Source organism: Rhinolophus sinicus, chromosome 2, assembly GCF_057876585.1.
Source record: "Rhinolophus sinicus isolate RSI-liver-muscle chromosome 2, RSI-T2T, whole genome shotgun sequence".
Lineage (NCBI taxonomy): Eukaryota > Metazoa > Chordata > Mammalia > Chiroptera > Rhinolophidae > Rhinolophus > Rhinolophus sinicus.
Window position 1 is genome coordinate 61,028,643 of NC_142502.1, and position 13,644 is coordinate 61,042,286.

The 13,644-nt window shown below is 34.2% G+C and overlaps 1 protein-coding gene across 3 annotated transcripts in view; it reads left to right on the forward strand.

Annotated features, from left to right (window-relative positions):
* The window catches only part of MAP3K7 (mitogen-activated protein kinase kinase kinase 7), a 66,704-nt gene that overhangs the window by 39,314 nt on the left and 13,746 nt on the right, over window positions 1–13,644 (forward strand). For all 3 annotated transcript variants that reach the window (XM_019743274.3, XM_088795558.1, XM_088795559.1), the window contains one exon: window positions 3,511–3,575. In XM_019743274.3, coding sequence (XP_019598833.1) covers window positions 3,511–3,575 — 65 coding nt within the window. The remainder of the gene's footprint in view (window positions 1–3,510; window positions 3,576–13,644) is intronic.

The window sequence follows — 13,644 nt, forward strand, 5'->3', positions numbered from 1 at the left end:
TTTATATAACTCACCAAGTGATAACCCCAATAAGTCTAGAACCCATCTGACATGACATGGTTTTTACTATTATTATTTTTGACTGCATTCCCCATATTGCACATACATCCCCATGACTATTTTATAACTACCAATTTGTACTTCTTAATCCTTTCACCTTTCTCACCCAACCCCCCCAAACCATCAGTTTGGCCTCTGTATCTATGAGTCTGTTTCCTTTTCGTTTGTTCGTTTATTTTGATCTCGCATATAAGTGAAATTATATGTATTTGTCTTTCTCAGTCTGACTTACTTCATTTAACACAATACCCTCAAGGTCCATCCATATTGTTGCAAATGGTAAGATTTCATTCTTTTTTATGGCAGAGTAATATTCCTTTGTATATATGTACCACAATTTCTCTATCCGAGCCTCTGTTGATGGACATTTTCAGTTATTTCCATATCTTGGCTATTGTGAATAGTGCTGCAGTGAACATAGGGGTGCATGTGTCTTTTTGAATTAGTGTTTTGGATTTCTTTGGATAAATACCCAGAAGCAGAATTGCTGGGTGATAAGGTAGTTCTATTTTTAATTTTTTGAGGAACCTCCAAACTTTGCTGTAGTGGCTGCACCGATTTGCAATCTCACCACCAGTGCACGAGGGTTCCCTTTGCTCCATATCCTCACCAACACTTGTTTATTCATTTATTGATGACAGCCATTCTGACACCAGTGAGGTGATATCTCACTGTGGTCTTTATTTGCATTTCTCTGATGATTAGTGATGGTGAGCATCTTTTAATATGTCTGTTGGCCATGTGTATGTCCTCTTTGGAGAAATGTCTATTCAGGTCCTCTGCCCATTTTTAATTGGATTGTTTGTTTGTTTTTGGTGTTGAGCTATAACACATTTTTTAAATCTTGTGTATTTTACACACGAAGAGAACAGTTTCCCACAACTTTTAAAATTCAAAACTTAAGGGTTTCTAAATTTTTAACATTTTGGTTAAGAAATGTCTCCAAGAAAATACAGTGCTGATTTTTACATAAAGAGAATTCTTCAGGAAGTTTGGAAAACAGTAAAATCAGAGTAGTTAAGGTAAGGAAAACTGAGCTTACTTAAGCCAATAAGGAAAACCACAGGAGTGACTGGGACCCAAATGAGCAGTCTCAGGAGGCACTCGATATCCTTCAAATACTAGCTCAGGAAATCAGTTGTACTTAAAAGAACAGCTTTCAGAAGAGATGGATTCTGCTTTTGTGACATTGTAGAAACAATTGAATTGACCTATAAGCTGCTATTCCACAACCCTTTATTTTTTGAAGGGTGGGGAGGGGTGAAGGGTAAGGTAGGGATGTGGTATATTCCTTTTGTTGCTCTTGGAAAAGTTATTTTAAGAAACATTATTTGTTCTCTATAAAAAGCCATGAAAGTTCCAGAATCCATTACAGAATAGAATACGAAGGACATCATTTCAGATTTCAGATTTCCTTGATCAGGCATCTTGACATCATATTGCCCTCTTTTCTACTATTTTTTTTTTTCATTTATATTATTACCATGTGTAACATAGGTATACACATATCAATGAACCAGGAAAAATGTAAAATGAGTTTTTAAATTACTGTTTAGTTGCAAAAAAATTCAGAATCTAAATTTACTAAGAACACACTCAGTAATTTTCATTTGCAATAATAGGAGTTTGATTTTTTACATTCATATTTCTAAATTATGACCTAAAACTTAATATTGGAGCAACAAGTATTCGTTGATTGCAATCCTTTTTTGTTTTGTCTGAACTATTTGCCAGATGGTTTCTGTCATGGTTATGCTAATTAAAATGTATTGCTTAATATTGCTTGCTTTGACTCATGCTCTAGCTTAAAGATTTCTCATTTTATGGCATTTGTTAACTGTCAGCTCTTCTTTATCCTATTTCCTTAAAAGTTTTTACTTCCCTTTCCTCCTACCCTTACCTAGATTTGAGTTTGTTTTTGTTGTTACTGCAATGGTGATGTAATGATTTTTAGACACATGTGCTGGGTGGTTCCCCAGATTCACAAATGTTGCTTGTCTGAAAAGAGAATCCAGACACTTTCACAAGCCTGTCTCATCGAAGCTAATTTTAGAATGATTGTGTTGAATGAAATGTGCCTAAAATTGCTTGTTAGTCATGGTGGTGGGAATCCTTTTTGTCCTTGGGAAACAGGGATAGTGAAAAGTTTTCACAAAAGTATCTTAGTGTGCCTGATTCGATAAATGTGCAGTTTATTGTTGTGTTAGTGTGTAATCAAAAGTTGGAACTTGGAAAAATGAAATTTGAAGTAAATTTGAGTTATGATTTTACAAAGAATTCTAAAACATAGCTTAAAATGGAAAAGAGTGATGATGATGTTTTATACTTTTGAGGGTGGCTGTATATTTGAGTTGTATTCACTACGCATTTATTGCATTAAACGTTATTCTGTTGTACGGTCCTTTTAGGTTATCTGCAAAATAAAATAGGACCACATGGATTAAGATGCTAAATTCTACTGCTGATTGTTTTAAAATAAGCTGCTTAAGATTATGGAAATACAGATTTTAAGAATGAATTCTGTCTGCTAAGGAGGCCACAACTATTAGAGTACAAGTTCTCAGGGCTGCCCACTAATTGAGAAATTACATAATATAGCTTTGAGTCAAAAGAATTTTGAATATTGGATTGTGTCAGCTGTTACTTAATATTTTGGTGTTTCCTTTTAGATAGCTGATCTCATCTTAGAAGACACTGTATAAACAGCCCTATTCCCAAATAAAAGTGCTGAGTGAAACTTGCTTAATTCATTCTCTTTTGCTGGTTACATTTATAGAATTTTTTCATAGACTGATTTTTAAATTATTATTAGCATAGAAGTTCCTAAAGCAGGATTAACACAATAGCCCATTTAAACAAGCTGTATATTTGAGAGCAGAACGAAAGTCATTCATCTCCAATAGGAAATTAAAGAGTTGTTCACAACCAATAAATTACCTGATTCTGACAAAGACTAATGGAATTAAGTAAGTGTGACTGAGTTTAATAATATAAGTCTAAGCATCCTTACAGGCCCTGAAATGAGCACAAGGTCCTGCTGTTGGTTAAAGTCAGTCATGCCTCACAACCTGCTAGCTGTCTTGCTGTAGAAGCTCTAACGTAAGGCCCTTGAAATAGGCCCCATCCCCCAAGCATTCATCTATTTAAATACATGACAGAAGATGGTAGAAGAGAGTTCAGCAGCTATTCGTGTAGTAGGAGTGGTTATTGAATTAGGACATACTTTGTTGTAGGCCAGCAACTTTTGAGTTAAAACACTGCAGCTGTTTCTCTTCCTTTCCTTATATCTTTCTCTCTCTCTTTTTTTTTTTACAATAAACTCTTTTTCTCACAGACATTTTGTGTAAATCCAAGGAGGAACAAATTCCAACTTCCTACTATAGCAGTTATGTCCTTATTGTCTGTCTGAATAGAAAAATAAGTATTTTACTGTTTTTTATTTGTTAAAAGGCAACGGACAGCCAAGGCGTAGATCCATCCAAGACTTGACTGTTACTGCAACAGAACCTGGTCAGGTAAGACTTAACATTTGAATTCTCAGTCTTTGAAGAAGAATAATGAGCAGAAATCAAGAATTAACTATATTCTACAAAATTAGTTTTATGAATAGACCCAAAATTGTGATAAAGAAGTTCATTGGCATTTGACCTTAACTACTTAGGAAAAAAAAAATCTGGATGCCATTACTAACTTGAAGGATAATTTATGAAAGGTTGATTAATTCATTAATGCTCTGTGTATGTTACCATGCTATGTGTTTATATATCCCATAATAAGGAAGTACTCGATTTTGTAATTTAACAATTTGTCATTATCCTTGTCCTTTAAAGGGAATCATTAACTATTTCCCCAATAAGATGTCACTCCTCTGGGATCACGTAAGACTCTGACATACCTGAAGGATTCTTAATGTCTTTTACTTTGTAATATTTACTGGATTAATGTTTTTGTGAAATATCCTAAAGACAGTATTTACTAAGCAGATGGATAAACTCTAGAAAGGCTTCTGTTCCAGATGTTAAGATTTTCATCCTTCATCTTTATATTTCTGGATGCTCCTCTAACCTCCCCTTATCTCTTTATGGCTGCCTCTTTGTAGCTGATCCAGACAGTGCTATAATTTAAGCCATTACTGACTAGTACAGAGTTTTAAACAACCAAGTATTAAAATTACAGCTCAGTCATTGTTTTTTCCTCCCTTATTCAGATTGGCATCGTATATAATTTATATCATATTCTTAAAATGAATGAGAGCTCATTATGAGGTGTTCATTGATTTATTTTCAGTTATACAGAAGTAAATTTTATGAGTGAATACAGCATACATCTGAAGTAATAAAATTATCCCATGGTCTATATTCATGTAAAATTATATAATTATATACTATAAACAATGTGATTTACTTTATGGTAAAATGTATTAGTACTTTTTGTCCTAGAAAGGTGTTTTCTTATTTCATTTTTATAACATACTTTAAGTTTTGGAGATTCTTTGTAGTCATTAATAAAAATTTGAAAGCCTTTTTGGCTATCAACTAACAAAAACCACTTAAGATATTTAAGTGATAAATATCTTTGATCTTCATTTATATCTGGAAATATTTATTTCTCACAGAGCCTATACACACACTCATACACACATACATTATATATACATGTATATATACACACACACATACATATATACATATGTACACACATACACATACAATTTATTATATACAGAGGGTACCAAAAAATGTATATAGATTTTAAGAAAGGAAAAAACTGTATTAAAATTTTATAATAATAATATATACCGATAACAAAAGCTAAATAAATGCAAGTCATATGTATACATTTTTTTGGCACCCCTGGTGTATATACACACATTCATGTTATTATATATTTTATGATATTAAGTGACTGTAACCCTTGATTTCATTTATTTAATAGCAGTTTTTTCAGTATATCTGCTTTTGTGAGACCCCAGAAATTTTGAATGAAGTTTCCCACTTTTCTCCCCCTCAAATAGTTAAAGTATTGATTAGGGCATTTAGTAACAGATAGTTTGACATCTGGTATTTGCATTGATTCCTTAGAGGTTTGATGAGATCAGCCTTTTTGACTCTCTTTATTATTGGCATTGATATTCCAGGTATAAGAAACTCTAGCCCCAATGTTCTCACATTGACTGGGAATGAAAAGCTTGCCCTTAGACATTCAGGAGCATCTGCTAGTGCAAGTGCTTTCCTCTGTACTCCAGTAAAGGCATTGCTATAAATCAGGCCCTATCACCATACCAAGCCTACTTATTTCCTCACAAATTGTGTTACTCGAGGTTATGATTGTTACGCTTTTCATTTACCATACCTTCAGGTAGTAAAACACTGGAACTGAAGCAGACTATGATTGTGGGACAGTCATTTGCGTGAATTGTCATGGACTATTCCAAAAGATTTGGAGTGAGGGGGCAGTTTGATATGCAGTAAAATATGTTCTAAAATAGGTAATGTCTAGCCACTGTATGATCAGTTTTTAAAATTGACTCACTCTTCCACTTACTTTAAGTATTAGTAACTTAAAATGCCTAATACCTAGTTTGGGATGAGAATGACAAGCAGTAATCCTAATGTACTATGAAAACATTTTCCCCTGAAAATATTATAATTGACCATTAAATATTTTATGTACTCATGAAAATAACATTCATTATTTGAAGAAGAAAAGTATGCACAATATGAATTTTCAAAATTAAAGGTATAGTTCTTTTTAAAGTCTGGCTAAGCGGCGATTAAACGTATGCATGAGGATTGTGTTTTGACCATGGAGATTGCTAAAGAACATGAAGAAGAAAAGCATTTACCCACCTACTACAAGCATCAGAGGAAGAGAGAGAACTTACCGATAGTTTACCATTGCATCTCATAGAGGAAAGGGAACTGAACAGAGTTTCTACTTTGGCTCTTGATCTTAATAAAATCACTTAGACTTTCATCTGTAAACTAAAATTAAATTGGTTGTTTTTATACTGCCACTTCTGTTGAGAGGAATAGTGAACAAAACAAGCTTCTTAATTAAAAGTAGTTGTGTAAGTATTTCTTAAACTTACAACATACAACTCACTTTTAAATTAATTAATTCAGGTTTTTATTAATTCAGGAAGCTTATTAAGCATAATGAATCTGGACTCCTAACCACTTTGAAAAGGTACTTAGAAATTAAAAAGCAGCCCAATGTCCAGGAGCGGATCTGACATTGAGGCTTCAGTGTTAGAATGTAAAGTTTCTCAGAACACCAGTAGGCAAGGTTATGTTGAGACCATGACAAGATGAGCCAAAACAAGACCATTTTATAATGTTGTGTAAGCACAGACAAAAACAAGGTCCCTCTGCCACCCCCAAGATGCCAAAGCATTGCCCTCTCCCAGCGGATGTGAGTGACTGCGGCTTCTTCACCAGGCGCAGCTCTGTCCTCACTCATCTTCCCTCCCTGTAGAATCGCCCCTGTTTTCTGACTAGGCAATCTACAGTGAACCCTTCCTTCCATGGAGCCTCCCAAAAATCACAAAACAGAATCCCAAATCCTATAAGCTCTTTCTAAAACCCTTTTCCTGAGACACCCCACTGTGCCCCCTGGTGAGCTTTCTACTTCACTGCAATGAAAACTAAACCCAATTCATCCCACATGTGTTCCTGGTGGTCTTTGGCTGGAGGGTGTTTGCTACCAAGGCCCACTCTCTCCAAGGAGCTTATTTGGGCAGATCAGACTTATGCCCAGATCAGTTTTAAAAAACTAGTAATAACAGGTGCCATTTATTTATTGCACACCAAATTTGTGCTGGTCGAGCCTTTAATATATATTATTTAATCTTAACACTGTAAATGTGGAGTTGTTTATTTTCCTCATTTTGCAGATAGATAAACTGAGGGTTAGACAAACTTACCTAAGTCTCTTACTTCCCTGACACCGGTCAGTAATTGCTATCACCCAGTTTTGAATCCAAATCTGATTCCAAAGCACACAAACTCTACACTCTGTCATTTCATCTTGCATATAAATTTGAATGTTAACGCATTCCAAAGTAATCCTAGATCTCTTCAAATTCAAATGTTTTGGCTTCTGATAGTCTGCATTGTCATTATTATTTAAATAGTTTTCAGCAATGCTGAACTTCAGCTGTATCTCATTGTTGTGCAAGGCTAACCTACCGTGAATAGTGGTGGTTGCACAGATTTATTTTTTACACATCTGGGTGAGCCTTTCTATGTTTCACTAAAAATATATTTTCATGTATACCTGTATACCCCTTCTGGAAATATATCCAATATAGATCTAGTTTCAAGATTTCTCTGGAGGGGGCTTGAGTCAATGAAAATCACAACTGCAAGATGACACAATTATGGTTACTTAGAGAACTAGACATACTAATAACTACCATGTTTCCCTGAAAATAAGACCTAGCCAGACCATCAACTCTAATGCGTCTTTTGGAGCAAAAATTAATATAAGACCCCGTCTTATTTTATTATAATGTAAGACCAGGTCTACTATAATATAATATAATACCAGCTCTTACATTAATTTTTGCTCCAAAAGACGCATTAGAGCTGATGGTCCCTGGTCTTATTTTCGGGGAAACACGGTATATTTCAATATGGGCTTTAGAATCTTACTGTTACTAGTCAGGTATGCAACTTTGGGCAAATTCCTTAATTCCCCTGAGCTCCAGCAACCTTATCTGCTGGTGGGGACCATGACACCCACACTTCGGGGTTCTTACAACATGTGACAACACCAGACATATAACAGATGCTTAATGCGTGTTGTGTGCTGACTCCCCATAGTGTGCTTCCCAGGGTTCTTACCACTTCCTTGCTCTCACTATAGTGTACTATCCAAAAGTAAAACAAAAACAGCACTTGGAAAAAAATAAAATCTGTTGGCATTCTGTTCTTTCTGTATCATAAGGGAAGCTCCTGTCGGGATCATGGAAGGTATTTGCTTTGTCCACTGGTGGTAATTTGCCCCTGCGGTTTAAATTTGGCTTAGTATTCTATTGCTGCCCTAAATTGCTATGTGGCATTTCTGTACTCTCGTAACCACTTTCATATCCAATCCTTGTGGTAAGTCAAGTTTCTCTATATCTCTTAAACTTTGAAGTATATATAAGCATAGAAAAGTAATTGTAAATGGCCTTTTATCACATATCTAGAGACATATTGTCATGTTATTTTTATTTAAGGGATATAATTTATTATACTACTACTTTTGTCCATCCTCAATCTGTAGCTTCTTTAGTGTAAATAATTTTCTGTTAAAGCTCTAAATCAGAAGCTTCCATAATAGTTTTAAATAGTTCCTGGTTCATAGTATAACTTTCTATTGGAGAATTTAAAGACCAACGAAGAAGAATAAAATTCTACAATTTCTTTGTAATAAACTGTAGTGAAGCCAGAATTAGACTGAGCCTATACCTTCAGATTAGAAAGAATGTTTTCAATATACCCCGTCATGTATAGGTTTAATTGAACTATCTGTGACTGTCATAATGGAGGAAGTACCCTTGTAAATCCCCATTACCAACTGATACCCATCTCTTTTTACTATTTATATTAATCAAATTTTACTTAAGCAAGAATATTATATGAATCAACATTTAATCTCTGTGTTTTGTGCTTGTATAATTTTAGCGGCTAAGATTTCTGAGGGTTTTAAATAGCTTTAAAATGTCAGTCTAACTGGTAGCACTTGCCATAAATTCTTGCCTTATGAAAATATTTTCCCAGTCTTTCAGGTGAGACATAAAAAGAAGCAAAGCTTTATTTTTGTCTGTAAAATAACTCCCAATTTCTTTTTATAAATATAGAGATAAAGTTCTGGTAAAGATCCAATTTTCGTTCGTGTCCACTGATGGTAATTTGCCCCTGCGGTTTAAATTTGGCTTAGTATTCTTTTGCTGCCCTAAATTGCTATGTGGCATTTCTGTACTCTCGTAACCACTTTCATATCCGATCCTTGTGGTAAGTCAAGTTTCTCTACATCTCTTAAACTTTGAAGTATATGTAAGCATAGAAAAGTAATTGTAAATGTCTTGAAGGAAGGAGCAACCTAAGTGAGTTAATAGTTTGAGAACATTTATGGCCATCAGAATTTTACTAGTGATTATTTTTTAAAAGTAGCTACTATAAAATAAGATTTCTTTCATAGGAGGTTGTGAGCAGTAACATAAATTTAACCCACAATCTAGATTTAAAAAAAAAAAAATTCTCAGATACTTGTTCCTCTTATTTATACCTTTTATTTTTCAGGTGTTCAAAAAATGCATTTGTGGCTTGTTTTTAATTATTTCTTTGTTGTTTTTTTTTATACAAACATGTTAGCATATTATGTTATTCATTGAGATACCGGTTTCTTGAAATGTGAAGACTTACTTAGTTAATTTTGGATTTAAATTTAGCTCGTTAGATCTTTTCTTATAGCTTTAAAGAAAAGACCAGTTTTGAAAGTTGACCTAAAAGTATTAGCCTACTTTCTTAGTTTTATAGCTATAGGAAATCTCAGGCAGAACAAATGAGTGTGCACATGAGGGGCTATCTAAGAGTTTCTTGGAAAGTAGAAGGTAAAAAGCAGTAAGTGGCAAAGAATTCTTTTGGGACAGATATAAACTTAAGGATCACTATAAGTCATACTAGTCCAAGTAGGATTATTTGTTTTAAGATGACAAGTGTTCAGAGGCTTTTTTTAATATACAAAATCCATTTTTATATTTTATAAACCTAATTATTACTTGTACTATATCTTGTTTAATTTCTCATAACTGATACAAACACTTTTTTTTCTTCTTGAACTGTTAAAAATATTAAGATAAAATTAGGTTGACTATAAAACCCTCCTCTGCTAGCACTTTGAAGAAAAATTATTCTTGTTTTACAATTGAAATTATAACTATGGTCAAATCAGTGTACTCTTTTTAAATCACAAGACTTGCTTTCAGCCAAAAAGGTTAAAAGGACTCAGTAATAATGTCATAACAGCCATAATTGTTTTACCAAGGGTAGTAGCATCCTAAAAGTAAGAGTTACATATTTCATCACTTGTTCTCTTTGGTGTTTATTCTTATTCTTATATACAAAATATAAGGCTTATATACAAAAGGTATATAAGCCTAAGCCCCAGTATTTATTTGTTTGTTTGTTTATATTAAATTTATTGGGGTGACATTGGTTAGTAAAATTGTATAGATTTCAAGTGTATAATTCTATAATACATCATATATGTATATGTGTGTGTATATGTATACATATACATATATATACATATGTGTGTGTGTGTGTGTATATATATATACATATATATACACACACACACACACACACACACACACACACATACACATATGTGTGTGTGTGTATTGCATTGTGGGTTTACCACCCAAAGTCAATTCTCCTTCCTTGACCCCCTTTACACTCTACTACCTCCACCCCCCCATTCTCCCCTTACCCTCTGGCAGCCACTAAACTGTTGTCTGTTTCTATGAGTTTTAGTTTTTCTTGTTCATTTGTTGCTTTCAGTTTTATATCCCACATATGAGTGAAGTCATACGGTTCTCAACTTCTGTCTGATGTGTTACTCTTAGATAATCTTAAGATCCATACATATTGTTACAAATGGCAGTATTTTATCTTTTCTGCAGCTTAGTTTAATATTCTATTGTAAATATGTACCACATCTTCTTTGTCCAATCATTTATCAAAGGACTCTGGTTGTTTCTATGTCTTGGTCACCGTGAATACTGCTGCAATGACCATAGGGGTACATATATCTTTACAGATAAATGTTTTCAGAGTTTTGGGGGTAGATACCCAGAAGAGGGATTACTGGGTCATATGGTAATTCTATTCTTACTTTTTTGGGGCACCTCCATAGTTTTCCACAGGGGCTGTACCAATTTACATTTCCACCAGCAGTGTATGAGGGTTCCTTTTTCTCCACAGCCTCTCCAATGCTTGTTAGTATTTATCTTGTTGATGATAGCCATTCTAACTGGGGTGGGGTGGTATCTAATTGTGAGCTTGATTTGCATTTTCCTAATAGCTAGTGAAGGGGAGCATTTTTGATTTATCTGTTGGCCATTTATATGTCTTCTTGGGAGAAGTGTTTGTTCAGGAGCTCTGCCCATTTTCAGTTGGATTGTTTTTCTGTTGTTGAGTTGTAGGAGTTCTTTATGTATTTTAGATATTAATCCCTTACCGGAGGTGTTGTTTGCAAATATCTTCTCCCATTCGGTTGGTTGCCTCTTTGTTTTGTTGATTTCTTTTTCTGTGCAGAGCTTTTTAGTTCAATACAGTCCCATTCATTTATTTAGCTTTTATTTTCATTGCCTTTGGGGTCAAAGTCATAAAATCTTCTCTCAAGACCAAGGTCCACAAGTTTAGTACCTATTCATTTAGTACCTACGTCCATACATTTTATTGTTTCAGGTCTTATATTTAGGTCTTTGATCCATTTTAATTTTTGTATGGTGACAGATAGCCGCCTAGTTTCATTCTTTTGCACATGGCTTTCCAATTTTCCCAGCACCATTTATTGAGGAGGCTTTCTTTTCACATTGTATGTTTTTAGCTCCTTTTTCAAAAATTATTTGCCCATACACATGTAGGTTTATTTTGTACCAGTCTCATTTCTGATGGCCAGCAGCTTATATTATCATTTTCTTCAATGAGTATTTATTATGTGGTTATTGTATATTCAGCAGTTTCCTAAATCCTGGGGAGTATAATACAAAAGTACACATGATCTCTGCCCTTAGGAGATTATAATGCTTTTGTGAAATCACAAACATTGAAAGTAATATAAAGCATTGCTGGCTCAAGTTGAAGTTTCTATAGGAATGGACTATAAATACAGCCAAAATTCAAAGAGAAAAAATGTCTTTGTGATTGGGTTTAGTAACTGAATATGTTCTATAAAAGAACTGTGATTTTGACCCAGAGGAGGAATTATTAGGTGCTACAAGTCTACTTATCTACTCCAATCTTACACTTACAACACCCCAATTATGTGCCATTAAGTGAGCATTTTTATTGTGTCAAGACACTTCAGGTACATTATTTCATTTGATTTTTTTTTACAACCTGATAAGGTAGGTAATACTGTCCTCATTTTACTATTGACTCTTAGAGGTTAAATAACTTACCTAAAGCCACACTGCTAATAAATGGCAGACCAGAAACTCAAACTCTGGGTAGTATTGTCTCCAAGGCCTGACTTCTTAGCTGTTGCTACTTCTCATCCACACTTCATAAATGAAGAGCCTAAGGCTCAGAGAGGCTGAGTTATTTGTTCAAGTTCACACAGCTATAAATGGCAGATCTGAGATTTAAACCCACGTCTCCAAAGTATTAGACTAAATCATGTGAATTTGCTATTTGACTCTTTTTGACCTATAAAAATGGCAGTTTTATATAGTTCATTTTCATATGTTCTCGTTGCACTATAGTGTATTATCCTTGAATGAACATAGGGGTCAAGATTAAAAGCAGGGCGGGAAGCAAGGGCATAATTAATTGTCAGAGGAGAGAGAATCGGATAGGTAGGGTAAACCTGCCCATGGAGGCTCAGTAATGCCAGAGTCAGAATTTCAGAACTGATCCAATAACAGCCAAATAAATGAACGTTTTGTATTCTGCATTCTGCTACGCACTCCTCATTTTCAAACATAGGTCTGGTCTTGTGTGCAAAGAACTAAGGATGTAGCAAGTATGAGCACATAATGTTGAAGGGATCCTGAGCTGGTCTTTATGGAATGGAGAGGAATTAGCCAGGAGGAGAGAAAAAGAGAATGAGCATCTTGATACAAAGGGTTCCTTTGTAATGTGGCATTAATGAACTAAGCTTTTGGAAAGACCTGTGCGATACAGAGTTTTAAATTGTTTATGGTAGAGAAAAGCCTTTTGGAATTTCTGAAGCAATTTCACTAAGTATCCAAGATGAAAGTAATGTTACATCAGTTTTTCTTTTCTTCTGAATTATTTTATGGTTTAATCTTTGACGTTGTTATAAAAAAGCCTTTCACTATTTAGTATCTTAAATCCATTGTGCATTTTCAAGGCTTAAAATCACAGAATTTTAGCCCTGGATAGAACACTAGAAGTCATCACATCCTTAACCCAATCCCAACCTCTTTCCAGATGAGGAAAGCAAGACTTCTTGAAGTAAACTAAATCAGACATTACACCACAAATTATGGTTCTAATTAAACTCTGCTAATTTCTACTTAAGAGTACTTTATACTACTGTATTGAACTTATTTTTACTTGATGCAATCTTTGAGTGTTTCTATGTTTACATATTGCAACTGGATGTAAGATTCTAAATGTTTGGGGGTTTTTTATGTTTAATTTGTATAACTCCATGTTCTTATTTTTGAGTCTCCTATTGGGAATTCAAGAAAAAAAGATGCTTTTTTAAAAAATTTCTATGAAATTCATTTTATGTCCGTTAGAGTTTTTAATACATAAAATACAGAGAATCCACGTAATACGTAAGCTATGAAACCTGATCATAAAATGAACACTTACGAACCCACCACCCAACTTAGGA